The following is a 16906-nucleotide window of genomic DNA, read 5'->3' as shown; positions in this document are numbered from 1 at the left end:
TTCACACTTTACCTTCCCCAAAAGTGTGAATTGCCTCAGCCATATCTGTTATCACAGCTATGGTGCAGCCTTGTGGCCTGAAGTATGAGGCACTCAACCAAGTAAAATACCTTGGTAGCAGTGCTTTTTTTGTACTTGTGCTTTTTCTGTACTGCGCCTCTTCTGTATACTTTGTATACGTAAACTTTTATTTTGTGCCTTTTTCTGTATATGTTGTATATATAAACCTTTACTTTTTTACAGAAGATTAGTTTACCTCTTTTTTTTTTTTTTTTTTCCTTTTAAATGATAAGCTTTCAGTAAAGGTAAAAGGTGAATGGTCATAGTTGTGGACCAGGTTTCCCAGCTGTATTGGGATAATGTGGTTTGGAAGCTGTTTCTAAAATGAATGCGAAAGCAGCTTGCCAAAGCATCAGAGTAAGTGGACTAAAGTTTTTATAAGAGATGGAGGGAGGGCTACTGTCCAGTGGAGTCAAAACAGTCTATCAGTCTGATTTAGAATAGGCTGGGAGGGGGGAGCATTCCTGCACAGAGTACCTTGGCTGAAATAAGGTTGTGCCAAGGACTGACTTTTCTCCTAAAAAAGGAATTAATGTCTCTTTGGAACGGAAAGGGGAGAAGTAACCATCATTTCTAGTGTGAGAAAGCTCTAGTAGCATATCATGCTGCTGCCAATATGAATTTACTTAAAAAGCAAGCAAACTGTGTTTTACTATGTTGTTCTGTACATATTTGACAGTCCCCAAACAGAAAACATCTAGAAATTGAGGCAGTCTGTGGAGAGAAAGGCTTGATCAGTTTTCTGGCTGCAAGCATGATTTCTCCTGGGAAGCGCTAAAAATGTATTTCCAAAGAGAACTGTCTCTGTCAGAACCCAGGTTTCCATTGTGCCATATTGCCTCTCTTATTTTCTGTTCTGCTAGGTAAATGATGGTTAGAGATATGTAGTATGTATTTCTGTAATCTTTACCTTTTTTGAGAGATTAGTTTCTGATTTGAAACAGTCTTGCTTTAGTTTTGTGCAGTGTATAGATGTCTAGGTATTCAGGTGGACAAGTCAATTTTCCTGTTCTTTTTTTTGTCTTTTTAGGAGGCTTGTGTGTGTGTTGTAGTCTACCCTCTGATATTCCTGGTGAAATAAGATACTCCATATATTTTTTACATAAAGGTAAGATGAACCTGTTAAGTTATGCTTTATTTTGGAGAATGTCACTTTGCTGAAAGAGTCACAGAATGCCTTGCAAGACAAATAACTATCAAAAGTCTGCAGACAATAAACTACTGTGGCTGGTGTTCAAAGAGAGCAACTGCCTTTAGCTGCAAAGTTGACTTTCCTGCTGTAGACTTCCCGCCTGATGCTGAACGAGTAGCTTCAAACCAGTGGCCTTGTGAGTGGCTATTAATTTGGTCCTGTATTTCTAGCCAGACTTTCTGGCATGCTGAGCACAAACATCAATGAAATCTGCGGGAGCTTGCAGGTGTGTTGTACTTAGGCCATAAGGCATTTGTATGGGAAATAGAGACAACAGCTCTTAGCTTGAATGTCTGTTTAGAGTTCCAGTTCAACATGTCATTTTCACAGCAAGAGGTGCAACACCCACTGACTGTAAGAATAGTTGCTATGTAAGTGGTGCTCTAGCTCTTAATTTTAAGACGTAATTTTTTTTTTCTTGAAAAGAATAAAGAACATTGTTCTGATCAGAGCAAAACTTTTCATTAGTAAGATCTTTCTCATTTGATACATGGAGGAGAGGAGCAAATCATTTCTCAATTGAGAAGCTGCATATTGTGGAGTAACCGTGTTCAAGCAGACAACATACCTCTGGTTTACTTCAAGTGTTTTCTTTCTTGTGTCAGGAGACTTTTCACCTGTCAGAGCTGCACTAACGTTGCTTTGCTGCTGGAACGTTGTGGGATTGAATGAACTGCACTTTTGTGTTCTTGAAGGCATTAACAAATTGGAAAAGACCGTTCTGGGTGTGGCAGTGCTCTACATTCTGTTGTTATGAAGGGCTGATTTCCCCTGATGTACTTGATATGTAGCTGAAGGGTGGTTGCGTTGCTTGGAACCAGCCGTGGCCCTTGTACATCCCTATCTGTACTAGGAAGAAATTGAGGATAAATGCAGTGACATTGACCAGCTGCATGTGAAATGACCTTCCTGGAATTGAGTTGTTTGGTGCAGAGCTGTTTGTGGATTCATGTAAGATTCATCAGTCATACGAAAGAATTTTAAGACTGATCCTAGGTGACCCACAGAAGCAGCGATATATCAAGTCCATAAGCCACATTTTGGAGACACATAAGGAGTTCAGTCTGTGCTGTAGTATCTGTAAACTCAGAAGGAAGCTTCCCTCTCCTTGTTAAAGCAGGTCCCCACAGCCACTTGATGTAGCATAAACACAAAAGTGACAATATTGCAGGTGTATTCTGCATTGCTGGTATTAGCTTGCATGTGTTGGCATTGGCAGTAACAGGGTAGTGATCGGTATACTGACTCACTGCAAGTGAACTTCAGGTAGTATCTTGTGTGAGAAACTATTTGTTTTAGATATCCCTTCATCTATAGCATTGCTGTTGGTCTTGCAGGTCTCACTTCTTTTTGCAGCATAGATAAAGCATATCTCTCTGCTAGTGTCAGGAACTAAAGTCCTGGATGAGTGGCTGAAGCATGGCTCATGATCTGCTTTCTTCCTTGGTGGTCTTGTAAAGTGTGGATCTCTTGTCTTACCTGGAATTTTCATGCAGTATTAAGCAGCATCTTGATCATGACACCATTCAGCCTTTAGGCTATTGCAGCATGGACATTTGGAGGCCAGTCATTGTTGCCTAGTTATTTTAATCTTCAGCTTTTCTCAGAGATTGAGGAAGTTTGAGGGCTCCATGTCATTCTTAATGGATGCCAGAAGCATGGTGCAAGTCTAGAATAAAATAACAGCTGTGCTGATGTAAAGCCCATGCAAACACAGCGGGTCTGAAATTAGCCTATGTTTAAACAGAGCTGAACTGAATTACAGGAATAGGACATGCAGATAAACAAACCGGAAACTCTTTAAAGCAGTTGAAGGATCACCCAAATGTGAAGCACAGCTACATAAAGGATTTGTGTTTGGGTTTTTTTTGTGGGGGGGAGGTATTTTTACCACAAGCTTGCTCTGGGTGGAATGCTTCTTTAAACACAAACATAGGCCGTGCAGTGCACGGCCAGTTTCCGCATACTGAAGAACTGCATTGTGTGGGTGCAGGTCTACTGAGTATGCAGCAACTCTGTTTAGGATGAAGTAAATCTGTCTGTGCAGACAAGCCTGTAAACCAGTTTAAAATATCCCTGTTAGGGTGTATTGGCACTGCTGAAGTTTCTAGCTATAAAGTCACACTTGGCTTGTAACAGATGGTGTTTATTGTTTGGGTTTTTTAAAAATATTATTATTTTTCCCCAGGTTACAACAAAACTTTTACAGTTTCTCTAGAAAGAACAGAATTGAAGGAAGTGGCTTTTATGAATCTTGGTAAGTTACTTGTGTTATTTCCCTGTGTGACCGCCATTCTCTGTCCCCAGTAGGGAGACAAATGGCTAACCCTTCTCTAGAAGGAAAGGATGTTTTTTTTTTCTCAACTTGAAGTAGTTGTGTTATTTTGCTGCTTTTTTTTTTTTTATTAACTTTTGTATCTGGCATTTGCTACTGCAATACCTCACTATTAGTAAGCAACTTCCTCTGAAATTGCCTCAGAATCTTCTCTGGAGATCAGCTGCTGAGTTCTTGAGTGTCTCAAGCCTCTTGAATCCTCCCGTAGAAACCCAAATGTATTGCTAGTGTTTCCTGTGTTAACAGAACAGCAGCTTTTAATTAAATCCTTTTATATTTCCTCGATATAATCAATTCCATCAGAGTGAAGTGGGCCAAGATGAGAATCATGTGAAACAGCCTCTTAAAGCAAATAAGTGAATAAGTGCTAAATTGACCACTGTTATTTCTTTAAATAGACTATTATGTGGCTGCTTATTTGCCTGGCCAGTTCCTGCACCTCCTGAATATTCAGCATCCTGACCTGCTGTGCTATAGTTTGTTTCTGACAGGTATAGTAAGACTGTTGCTTCAAGTAATTTTATTCTTGTAGTGGAAACTTGTTCAAATCTCTTTACGTGAAAGTTGTATTTCTCAACATTTGCTTTATTGCACAGTGTTCTGAAGAAGGACAGAGATTGAAAAAAGAATGGCATTTTTGCCACTTTCCATTTTAAAAAGAGAATCTGAAGTGACATTTCATACTTCATCTGTTACATACTTCTAGCACGTTATGAAATGGAAGAAGACCTTTCACTGAGTTTGAAATTCTTTGCCTTGGTTTCATAGTTTCCCTTCCCCCATCTTTGCACAGGCTTCTCAGTCCTACACTGTTCTCAAATTTCACATGGAGATGTAAATTTGATTTTACATTTCCTTCCTCCAATTGAGTTGCTCTAAATGTGTGTGTTTGGAGGGTGTGGGGAGAGGAAATCTGTGTTTCCTTCACCTGATCAGGCTGATGCAATGTGATTTAGAGTCTCATCTGAGAGGCATGTTATTTCATTTCCAACAAACATGTCTTTATGGGAAGTGGGTTATTTTTGGAAGTGGGGGTCCTTTGTTTGAAAACAGATACCTGTTCTTCTGATTGGGTGAAGGAGAGGTAAATAGTGGGAACTGGTGCAGGGGCAGCATCACAGGAAGCTAATACCTGTTGTATATAGATAAAGAAATACTGTTCTGCTAGAAATGAGTGGAAAGCATCACTGTTGTATGGTGGGCCTGATTTTTCTGATGCAAAGGATCTGGAATCCTGCTGTGGTGGTGAACCTTAGTACTAGTGTAAATAAAGTGGGTTTGATCTGATGCTTCAATCAGTAATCATGGAACAGAACTGTTCTGTTCTGGCCATTGGGATTGATGATAAGAAGTCTACCAATAGAAGTAGTGACAAGTTTGTGTCATGATTCTGCATGTGAGCAGTTTTGAACTGTACCAATATGCTTAGGTGCTAATTCTAGTGTTGTAACTCTATTACTAGCTTTTTGCTCTGTTCCATCCTGTGTACAGGACATGTCCTATGACAGCATTGTGAGCCTCAAATCTGTACAGCTTCTCTGTTTCAGCAGTAGGGAAGGAGAGAACTGAGTACGGACTTCCTTTACCTAGCCAGTACCATCCTCCTCCCTCCTCTTCAACATAATACGAGGGCAGCTAGTACAAGAGGCAGACTGTTTCTTACTGCTGGGGGCCTGGGCGTCTTAAGAGAAAATACTGGTAGCAGACAAATTTTATGCTCTTGGTCCTTTCTATTCTCATACCAATGTTCTTCAGGTGAGGATGCAAGAATTGACATGTTGCAAAACTGTTCCATCCGATCCCCACTCACATCAACAGTCTTAGATTGTTGCGTAGGAAGTATGTATGCCGTAAGCATCAGTGACAGCGCCTTACTACAGTTCCTACAGAACAGCAAACAAGACAGCGAGAGATTGGCAGCTCTACATTGTGCTCTGTTGCACTTCCGACACACAGAAGACTTGGAAATGCAGGTGGGAAAAGACCCTTCTCTAAGTTTTTTTCAGTGACTGATGTCTTATATAAAGCAGGGTCAGGGCATGAATGATATCATCCAAAGAAGAAAAGTCCTGATTCATGTGTACTTTTTGGCGGTGCCAAGAGGTTCATCAGCTGGACTGCCCAAACTGCTTTATTGGTCAAGGCTATCCTGAAAACATTTATCTCTGAATCACTACCTCATGCTAAGTGGTAACAGAGTTTTGACGGTCTCTTACAACACATGCTTGAACAGAGAGATTTGACAAACTCCCCTGTTCTCATCCTGACAGATTATTTGGTGGATTTCTGAGAACCTGTCAACGTGTCATTCTTTTGACCCCATTCAAGAATTTATCATTGGTAGGTACTTCTTTTCCTGCATGCTCTAGTTGTGACTTCAGGAGAAGGCACAACATCACGAACTGACTCTCTTCTTTCCAAACTCTTTGGCTATGATTTATGTTAACAGACCTGCATTTTGTGGTGTCAGAGACAATATCAGTAGTTTAGGAGATACAAAGATCTCTCAAAATCAGATTGGCAGCAAAACTTTTCAAATGCATTCTTCTGTCTAAAGGGACAAAGAGATTTATTGTTATTTTAGGTCACTGGAGGGCAAATTCTCCATCTGGCTCCTGTCTTGGATATCTGGGATGTAAATAATTGAGACTGGAGCAGAGGAACAAATCTCCTCTAGCCCAGCCCAAAGCATTTTTTCGTAAGGATTTGGCATATCATGATATTCTCTTCTAATAGCTGATTCCTCAGCCTAGCTGGTGCATGTCCTGTGCCCTCAGCCTTTCTACAAAGGACCCCTGCAGCGCTGAGCTGTAGCCAAGCAGCTGACCCGGCCCTGCAGCCATCTGGACTTCTCTTCCTCCTTTTGTGCACAGAATGGGACCAGTTCCACCATGGAGGAAGCTGTTTCAGAGACAGCAGCAGGATTTGTCCCTAGAAAAGAGTTAGTTAAGGAACTGACTCTGAAGCCTAGTCTTGTTAGCTGGTAATATATACGATCTTGCCCTTATAAATCTTTTTATGTTGCATTCAGCCTCCCTGTACTGCAGAATGTGTCCAGAAACTCACAACCTGGATAAACTTTTGCCCTACACATCACTGCTTGACTGGATTGGGGTAAGATAACAGCTGGTACTTTAATTAATAGCTAGAGGGAGTCTATTTTTTTCTCCTTCAATACAACCTTTAACTTGTATGCCTTGCCTTTTCATAGACGTGCTCTAAATTCATATCTGTGCTTTATGCTCGTTTTATTTGGTCAAGTCTGAACCTTAGTGGCGTTTTCCATGAGTCCTATCTTTTGTCAACAAATAAAAGCATTTATGAAACACTTTTCATAATGAGGTATTAATTTATTGCTTGTCATATGGGGTTTATAATGAATACGAAATCAGATTGGCAGCAAAACTTTTCAAATGCATTCTTATGTCTAAAGGGACAAATAGATTTATTGTTATTGTAGGTCACTCGAGGGCAAATTCTCCATCTGGCTTCTATCTTGGATATCTGGGATTCTATGATATTTAACCAGCAAAATCATGCAGTTATTTCCAAGACAAACAGTATCAGTAGATTTAAGATTAGTGACTAAGTTTGCAGAAGTAAAATAAGTAACTTTAGGCAAGACCTACAGTTAGAGCAAATAGCTTATTTTAGTTTCTCTGATCTGACACTGTTCTAATATGTTGTCTTTTTTAAATGAGATGAATGAGAGAAACATCTTCCATATTTCTTTTTGGCAAAACTGAATGTACAGTTTTGCCTAGCTAGCTAGTTTCATAGGGGAAACTGGTAATGGAGATTCACTTAGTTACCCAAACAGGCCCATGTTTTATGGTAAATGACTTATATTCTTATAATTTGTCTGTATTTATAGATTATCCCTGGAGTAACATGTGCAACAGACATTATTTCTCTACCTGTGTTAGAGGTAAGTTCTAGTATAAAACCACTTTCATATTTGCAGGTTAGGAGGTTTGTTGTTTTTTTTTTTTGGTGGAGTGGGCATGTACTAAATACTAATGAAGCAATGTCCCCACAGCCCTATCCAAAAATAGGGGTGAACAAAAAATTGTGCTGTTTGAAATGTCTTATGCATTTACTAAAATACCAGCTATTCTGACGTTTTCTAGCTCAAAGATGTATGTTTTTTCCCTTTTCTGAAGAGACTTCTTCCATTTAACAGTAAAGGTCCTCCAAGAACTAATTCTTGTTAGATTTGGTTGATACCTCTTCATTTCATGACTTCATTAGCTGGAGGCAAACTTGGCATGACAGACATGTAGGATTTTAACATATCTCTATGTATACCCACTTTGAGGGATCTTTCATTGTGCTGCCACTGGTACTAGTGGTTCATGACCCTGTCATTTTGTTTTGTCTGGAGCATCCTGTGATTACACTGATGTCAAGGCTTTGGCTGCCTAAATCTAGACAAATTCCTGCACAGCCTGGAAAAGGCAATGAGCTGGATGGGGAGAGCCCATGCTGTTTGGGTAGGAAATTGTACTTTCCATTGAAAACAACATGAACGATTCTTCCCATCTTCCATTCTGCTCCCTGAGCTCCAGTTTCGAGAAATACTTGAAATTTTCTTAAGTATTCCCCTACAAAATCTGAAAGAGGCTTCTAATAAGCAGCTTGTTATGGAGGGCTAATGTGAAGAGTCAGAGCTCGAACCCAACAGTACCAGCAACAGATGGAAGTAGACTCTGGATGCATTACAATATTGTTTCACATAGCACTTTAAAGAGGTGAGGGTCTGTTTCCTCCCCAGCGCTTATTACCGTTTGCTCACTCCACAGCACAGCATCACAGCTGTGCTGCTACAGATTCGCATGACTGATGTCAGGGAATAAGGCTTTGCTTGGGAAGGCTGCCATGAGAGCTGGGACACCTGGGAAAAAATCAGATCTTGAGAAAATTTGTTGCTAGATAATCCTTCTAATTCACTGAGGTCAAAGTTAGCAGGCCTTTAATTTGTCTGAGATTGAACCTCAAGCCTCTAGGGGCAAATGCCTTTAGCAGCTATACTTCCTGATTGTGGAATTCATTTCCTATTTCTGTCTGAAACCTAAACAGATTGAAAAGGTCAGAGTTGAACTAAAGACAAATGTTTCCTGCTACTTTGACTGCAAATTGCTCTGATTCTTGCGTGAGGATAAAGATGATAATACATTGTGTGAAGTTTACTGGCTTTGTACCACTCCAGTGACACAAACCCACCCTAGCTTGAGTTCAGCTGGTCCGTTGTTGGGGTTTCAGTTGGTGTGTGTTGTTGGCATCATAAGTCAGACCCCGGTGACAAATCTGGTCCTATAAGTAGTATTTCTTTTGCAAAGATTTTATGACACTTCACAGAAACAATGGTGAATTGTTGCTCTGAGAAGCTTTTTGGTGTTCTCAAGCTCATGAATTGTTGAGAGCCTTTGGGAGGGCTGTGTTCATATTCACAAAAAAAGTATTAATGAGAGTCTGGTGGTTTTTTTTTTTCTCCTTTTTAAACACAGAAACCAAACTTTTGAAGGGGTGTAAATAGCCTTGATCAGAAGGGGAGAAGGAAGGAGCGGGAGGAAGAAGGGAAGAAAATAGGAGGAAGTCCAGGAGAAGGGTGAAGGTGTGTAGTGCAAGCAGTTGTTAGTGAGATCAGCACAGGAAAAGGCAGCCTCTCCCTCATGCTGTGCTGAGCTGCTGGGGTGAAGAGTGATGTTTTGAGGAGTAGCTGCCTGTGCAGCTACGTAGTTCTCTTTGAATACCTTTGCTGCTGGGAGACATAGCACTACAGTTCCCAGGGAGAGCACATGCGCCTCTTAAAGGTCATTGGCACCCTGCACCCTTTCAAAGGGGTATAGCAGAGAGCTCTCTTTGTCTTCAGTTAAAATAACACTATGAAAGGCTTCGTGGGAGCTTTTCATGGATTGCAACCTGGTAAGGCCTTGCTTTGACTTCTGGTAATACAATGTCTTTTAGGTGTTCATGCTTAGGTAGTAGTTCCTGACTCTCTAGAAATGTGTGCAAAATAAAACACAACCTGAGATGAAGAAGCCTTCTCTTTCTAATCCTTGCCCTGTTGATCCTCAAGAAATAACAGATTTAATTAAAATAATCCTTGATTTTAAACTTTTGACTTTTTAATGAGATCTAATACAGTGCAGGTTTTCAGCGGTGTCTGCTTTTAATTCTGGTCTACCACTTCCCGTTACAGGCTCAATATATGAAAGAAACTTGCTGTCTTGCTTCCCCCCCTGCCATGCATCAAACAAAACCCAGTGTGGCCTGAATGCAATTTTGCAGTGGTGGTGCTGTCGCAGTTGCATAAATTGGTCACTAGATGATACCCTTACGCTATATTCTTGATATTTCTCTGATTTCATATTGGTAACACTTATGCAACATACTGCAGTAATAGATTGTAGATCTCGTTAGTTAGCTCCAGCAGGGTGAACATATGGTGCCATATGCACTCCTAGTTTCCAGCTGCCAGATATAACTAACGTGAAGCAAAAAGGGAGATTTATTTTTCTCTGCTGCAGCTACAACAATAAAGCGACAATCAGCACTGGCAGCAAGAGGGAAGTGGCTGGCAGGATTGAGTCTCTGCAATTTATTTTCCTTGGCAAATTGTAGTTTATAGTAGGAAGTGGTTTTAAAGGCTTCTGATGTTTTCTTCTAAAGTTATTGTCATTGTAGAAAAGTAGGGGAGAGGAAGCAAAATCCAACATGTTAATGCAAGATGGAGGAATATTGTGAATTCAAACTTTTCTTCCTTCCAATGTCACTACTATAATGTCTGTATGGGAAGGTAAATATATATAAAGGGGGGCAAGAACAGCCAGTACCATCTCTTTGCTTTTTAAAACTGCCAAAAAGAATTGCCTTAATCTCATCTCTTCCTCAGCAATGATCACATCACTCGCCCTTTATAAACAGCGGCTTCAAATCTTTATACCCAGTCCAAGAACAAGCTCAGGAAACCAGCGTGTGTGTGTTTGGGTTTTTTTTCCTCCTGTCTGTTCACAGCTGAGTTTAAATTAATTTCAGCATTAGAGTCAAAGGATTTAGAATTGCTATGGAAATGCTTGGATTTTGTTTCTTTTCTGGGATGAGGCACTGTTACTTGAGGCTGGCAATGGGGTGTTTGCAATGTAAGTATTGATGCAGCTTGAAAATAGTGGCAGCCTGCAGCTGCTGGCGTCATGGTGGTATTCCTCTATTTGGAACTACTGGAAACTCAGAATGGGATTTATTTGACCAAATGTAAACATTTACATTTAAGTCAGTTGCCTACGGCTCCTTTTACAGTCAGCAGGAGTCTAGACAATATAGCTAGTGTAGTCTGTGGGGCAGTTCTTCCCATCCCAAACATCTGAAATAGGTCAGATGAATTATGACCTAGAAGTACTTACTGCTTCCTAGTAACTTAAAAGGATCTTAAGGTGGCAAGGTATCTGCATTACAGGCACCGAATCTTGACCTCAAGTAAGTGCTACCCCTGCTGTCAAATCAAGGAAATAAAAGTACTGGGGGGAAAAAAAATAGTGTAACTGCTTTTGTTTAACTTTCTTCACTTAGATTGTTATGAAGCTACATTAATCACGGTTCTTTCAAATCACTTAGCGGGAGGGTGATTAGGTATTTCTTCGAGTGCAGCCTCTATTCATGCTTTCCCTGCAATACTTTGCAGTTCCAAAACTCCAAAGGCTTCTGGGAGAAACTCAACGCAAACTTGGAGAGTGTGAAGTATGCAGAGCCACGCTTGCATTACCACAATAATGTGCTCAGGAGGGAATGGCGTAACCTTTCAGAAGAGGTAAATATGCATGCACTGAAACCTTTTCCAGAGCTGCCTCTGAAGTGGATGTTTTAAAGGCAAACATGGAAGAGTTGCCTTTTTTTATTTATTTTGAGAATAAAGAAATGGGGATCTGATTATAAGTAAAGACTTGCAGTCATTTTACTTATAAGGTGACTGCCTGTAAGTCTTACTCTGTTAAAATAATATGAGAAACTAAACAAAAGCAGAGCTTACGTGTGCCTCTATTGTCATGTAGGTTAGATGTGTGTGTCTATAAGCGTGGGTAGTTGGAAGGTGGGTTGAAGCCCCACTGTGCATTATTTCCATTCAAAGGGAAAAGCAGCTTCACTTCTCATCTGTGTTTTATTAGGGAGTATTTTCATTGGCCTTCTACTTTGTTCATTTGGGGATTTTTGTTTGTTTATAAACCAGAGAGAGGAGAGAAAAACGACAGCGTATTTGAGGAATATTTTTGAAAATGCCAAAAAGTAGGTACCGTTTTCTATTATATTTACCTTTTCTTATTTCGTTGAAGTACGTTGAAGGACTTAACATGCCATTTAAATAGTTGATTAGGTATCTAATTAGATTTCTTAAAGAAAATTATCCAGCTGAAAATCAATTATTGGAATCCTCGTAATCACTACGGCATGATCGAAATATCCAGGCCTCTAGAGCTAGGGAACTTATGGTAGACATGTAGCGTTATTCTTGTGCAACCTAGACAGGTAGAACATTTTTTAATGCTATTTATTATCTTTACTACATGTAGCTACATGTACAGTTCTTGGATTTTTTTTAGCTGTCTTTGAAAGATTAAAGGGTCATTTAAGCTTTTTAATGTCCTTATGAAATCCTTTAGAGTAACGCCTATGAAAAAAGCTGATTTTTGTTTCAAACCCTAGGGTGCTTTCTCATCTGGACACTTGGGACTCTGGTAAGTAAAACTTGTCTTGATGTAGGCCTTAGCTCTAAGGTTTATTGGAATATTTCCATGTAGCGGTTGTTGGCAAAAAATAAATCGCTGTATGTGTTTTCAGCACTGAAAAGTTTGAGACATTAAGATGAGCAGTTATTAAATTAGAGGAATACTTTTTCTCTGATAGTAGTGGTAGGATCATATACTGACTAGGAAACCCTTGAAAATAAAGTTCCTACTTTATATGGGATCTAACAACATAAGCAGTAAACCTTTGTCTGCCTAAGGATTTCTTCTTCAGGACTTTTCTCCTGGAGCAGAATACCAATGACACCATGTTACTGTTGAGTCTTGTCCACTTAGAGTTGCCTTTGCAACTCTAGAACTTGTGTAGAGTAGGAGATTATGGCTGGTGGAAAAACATGGTGAAGAGAAAGCAGACATAATTGATTTCCCAAGGCCAGGAACACTTGAGATTTTGTGATGCTCAATTTCTCTGTTATAAATAAGTAAAACTGAATTTAGTAGTAAATTATGTTCCTGCTGTTCACATATCAGTGCCTTCTATGTGCCCTGCCACTGTGTGCTGTGAAATGATGGTGATCTAAGTACTGCTCACTCGTTTTATTACAAAGAATTTTCAGTGCGTTCATTTCCAGCCCTTAACACAAGTCATCCACACCGCTGCTGGTTATTGCTATGGGCTCTGACTTTGAGGGACCTTGTATCGACTTCACAAGCCTCAGGTTCATGTTTTCCAAAGGTGCTTATTGATAAAGAAGTCAGATGTTTAACTGATACTAGAGAACTTCTGGGTAGATGCCAGCCAGTAATAAGCATCAATCTTCCCTGTAGATTTTTCTTCAGGTCCTTTAAAATCAAGCAATGCAGGTCTTTGTGCTGCTAAGTGGTGGAGTAAATGTATTTCAAGGTGAGCAAAGATGTCTAGAAAGAACTTCGTAACAATTTAGCGCTTGAGTCTGTAAAATGTTGACTTGATTTTATGCTACATGATGAAATAGGAGGTTGTTTTTCTTCCTTTGCTGTTACTAGACAGGAAGCACTGATTAGGAAATACAGGGTGTTAAATTTCAGCAGATACTATAACCTCCTTCTATTTAGTTAGAAAAGTTGAGTTCTTTTACATAGTGGTCTGCAAAACTGAATAATAGAAGCAGCCAGACCATGGGAGAGAACTGAGAAAGTGGGAGTGATCCTGAGGAGTATTTACTTTCTGTCTAGCCATTTCCTTGCAAAACCCATGCAGCTGTTTCAACTTGTTTGTAAATGACAAGATCTAAATAGAGTATGCATTTGCGCTGTTACCAGAAGGTTGTCCTTGCCTCTTTGCTCTACTGAATCACCAGGCTGTGATAACTCCTACTTAAATATCACAGAAAAGAGTAATGCAAATGAAGTGTAAAGTGGTGTGACAGGCTTGGGTTCCTCTATGCTCAGTGTTAAGCACTTGAGGGAGAAGATGGCAGATACAGGGTTGTTTCCTATTCCTCAGTTCTCTCACGCAGTCCTTAATTCTTCACTATCTTAATTCTGTAGGTGAGTAGATCAAACCACAAGTTCTCGTTGTTTGTTTATATTTCTAGGTACTTTTGAAGCTGGTTGAAGTCTCATGGTATTTCTGTAGTGTCATGTCCCTGAATGATTCTTGCTCTGTTTATTTCAGAGGAAAGGCTAGGACCTCTCTTTCAAGAGGAAGATTATCAGCAGCAATTACTAATGGGACTGGTATGTGCTTTTGTCACAGTGTGCACTAGAGGACGCCCAGCCTCAATAAATGTAAAGAGTAAAACTTGTAAGTTCCAGCGCTAAGTGGAAGCTCGCTCAGAGTAGCTACGGAACAAACAAGTTTCTTCCTAAGTTTTAGAGTTCATAGTCACGATATCATCTTAACAGGTCATGATATCATAAGGCATAGCGGAAAAACAGCAATAGAAAGTTGGTTGGTATGGTATTTGGGAAGACTCTTATTCCATCCTCCTTGGAGTTAATCTGTCAGTTATTTTTGGGCTACTTTACATCCTTAAAACATGTATAGGTGAATTCCCCACCCACCGCTTCCCTCAAAGAGAACATCACAGATCTTCTTGCTCCTCATTTTAACACCTTTTTACTGTCACTTTTTCCTTCTGCCTCCTCTCTGGGACTGCTATGGCTATTCTGAGATCCCTTCCTCTGTTGCACTGTTTTCACTGATTATCTCCCCAAAAGATCTGCCATCCTTATGCTTCTGGGTAATAAGTCCTCTCTCAAATCCTTACCTGTGCTCTCTCTGTCTACATACACATCTTCACTTATCTCTGGTTCTCTTACTACTAAACCCAAATGAAACTCCACAGCATGCACTGGAAGGTTTCAGCACTGCGTCTGTGAAGAGCATATCAACACTGCCCTGTCTGTCCAAATCTAAGACAAATTTTCATTCTTTGCGGTCCCTCTCCCTTGTTCCCAAGTTCTGCCTCTCATTCTCTGAAGCTCCTCTACATTCCTTTCCTGCAGTTTATTCACAAATCCAAAAAAGGGTCACTACTATCCTTTGTCTATGCTTTCCCAATATCTATATTGCTGTCCTGACATTGAGATTAATCTACTTGTAAACTGCTTGAGACAAATTTTATTTGCCTCAGTTTTTCTCTGAACTTCGAAAGAAATAATGCTTCATAGTAATTCTCAGGAACTAAGCAGCATGGACTTGAGTTGCAATCAGAAGCTAGGTGAGGTCAGAGAATGTTTCAGAAAGGGAGTGGCATGGACTGCATGATAACAATTAATGTTTAACCTGTAGTTGCTATTAATCACTGAGGTTCTCAGGTTCTTGGCTACTGCCACAAACTGTATGTGGTAGTTTTCTCTATTGTAAAATACCTCAGGTTTATTTGTATGTAATAAATACTTATATTCTGAGGATTCAAAGTTCATATTAAAACCCTCCTTTCACCCGGTTCACTTGGCTTGACCCAGAGAGATGCAAGAATTGTAAGCTTTTTCTCTTTGGTGTCATTGAAAGTTCAATTTAGCACTCATTTCGCTGAATCTGCACCAAGTAACAATTTTGACTGTTCAAATGTGCTATTGAATTTGGCAACATTTTATGGTTGCTTGGGATCTCAATCTGAACTGGGCTTTTGTAACAGGGGAACGTTTTGTTGTGCTAATGCCTATTGGTCAGGCCCTGCACCTGCTGGAGCTTTTGCATCTTTTTGAAGATGTCACGGGGACACTGAATTGTTGGCTTTTTTTCCTAGATGGTTGCTCAGCTAAAGGATCACCTTATGAGACATCTACAGTATGTAGGAAAAAAGAAGATTGACCAAATAGTTTTGGATTACGTTGCAAACCTGGTTAGTTTGATTTCATAGTCACTACTGTGAACAAGCATGTATTTTTAGAGGGGGTATGTATTGTGTGTACATAGCATATGTTTGCTGGGAGGAGATTGTTTTTAAGATAATTAACCCTATTTTTCCGTTTAATATTGTTGATAAAGGACATAATAATACTTAAATAATATTAAAACGAGTTATATTGGTCACTCAGAATACAGAAGAAACACTTCCCTTTACAGCTTGTACAAATATGGTCTACTCCCAGAAGTGAAAATGTGTACTCATCCTGAAAGTTGAAAGAATGATCTTTAGATCTATTTTGTTTCCTGTAGAATACATTGCTGCTTGCTTTGAATAATCCAAGTGCCATCAGGGGAAATACAAATAAAGAAAAAGAGTTCTCCCTGATACGGCAGGAGAGTAAATCATCCCTGCTCCTACATCCTGACTTTGGGCTTTTTGTGAGTGTAACAGGAGACGGAGTTTTGCCTGAAGAAATCCGTATAAACTACAGTGAAAACTTGCTTTCCAAATTCTTAATTTTCTGTCTTTCATCCTTTTAAGAGAAACTTTAAAAAAAAAAAGCTGTAAAAATTGTGACTGTTGTGCATAGAAATTATTGTACCTGGTTTTGTCCGTCTCAACATCAAATCCTTTAAGTGCGGGATGCAGCGTCTGCAAGAGCTCATATGGCAACTAGTAAATCATGTTCTTTGCCTTTGTGCTAGCCCTGACACCCGATCCAGCAGAAACTCCCCACAGTGCTGTTTTCTAGGGATGGAAATCTCAGGAAACTTTCTTGAGGCTACTGGTGCCTGCATCTTTTCTGAAGCCCTGCTCAAATCGGTTGTGCTGTCAACATTACAATGTTCTCTGAACTGCTGCAGCTTCCACTGAGGTTACTGACTTTCCTAGTCAGGCCTCCCTCTATAGCTTGACAAGTTGTTTTACTGGCAATTGTCAGTCTGTTCTCTGTATCTTTATAGGAAGGAAGGAAAAACTAATGACTGATTAAAATAGGAACAGCACAGCATGAACCAAAGCTTTGTACCTGAAAACAGCTCTGAAAGAAGCAAAGCAGAATGTTTATTCTCCTTTCATTCGTTTTCCAGTTTTTATTTCTTCATTCTTAATATAAACTAAGACAAAAAAATATGAAAACACCTGTGCAGCCTTGATCTCCAACACTAAATTATTGTAGATTAAATCTTACAATCAAAACAAATCTCAGCCCTCCCCATCAGCAAACTCTTAGCTTTTAAGA

At 39.8% G+C, this 16906-nt stretch overlaps 1 protein-coding gene across 4 annotated transcripts in view; it reads left to right on the top strand.

Moving 5' to 3' along the window:
• The window catches only part of GSAP (gamma-secretase activating protein), a 47518-nt gene that overhangs the window by 19863 nt on the left and 10749 nt on the right, over nucleotides 1-16906 (top strand). For all 4 annotated transcript variants that reach the window (XM_063323510.1, XM_063323511.1, XM_063323512.1 and 1 more), the window contains 12 exons: nucleotides 1091-1168; nucleotides 3441-3509; nucleotides 3986-4078; nucleotides 5343-5560; nucleotides 5858-5927; nucleotides 6619-6701; nucleotides 7462-7515; nucleotides 11269-11394; nucleotides 11812-11867; nucleotides 12285-12316; nucleotides 13983-14044; nucleotides 15562-15657. In XM_063323510.1, the coding sequence (XP_063179580.1) occupies nucleotides 1091-1168; nucleotides 3441-3509; nucleotides 3986-4078; nucleotides 5343-5560; nucleotides 5858-5927; nucleotides 6619-6701; nucleotides 7462-7515; nucleotides 11269-11394; nucleotides 11812-11867; nucleotides 12285-12316; nucleotides 13983-14044; nucleotides 15562-15657 (1037 nt within the window). The remainder of the gene's footprint in view (nucleotides 1-1090; nucleotides 1169-3440; nucleotides 3510-3985; nucleotides 4079-5342; nucleotides 5561-5857; nucleotides 5928-6618; nucleotides 6702-7461; nucleotides 7516-11268; nucleotides 11395-11811; nucleotides 11868-12284; nucleotides 12317-13982; nucleotides 14045-15561; nucleotides 15658-16906) is intronic.

The sequence above is a fragment of the Chroicocephalus ridibundus genome, chromosome 1 (genome assembly GCF_963924245.1).
Source record: "Chroicocephalus ridibundus chromosome 1, bChrRid1.1, whole genome shotgun sequence".
Classification (NCBI taxonomy): Eukaryota; Metazoa; Chordata; class Aves; order Charadriiformes; family Laridae; genus Chroicocephalus; species Chroicocephalus ridibundus.
The sequence above is the reverse complement of the archived record's forward strand: the minus strand, read 5'-3'. Positions and strand labels throughout refer to the sequence as shown.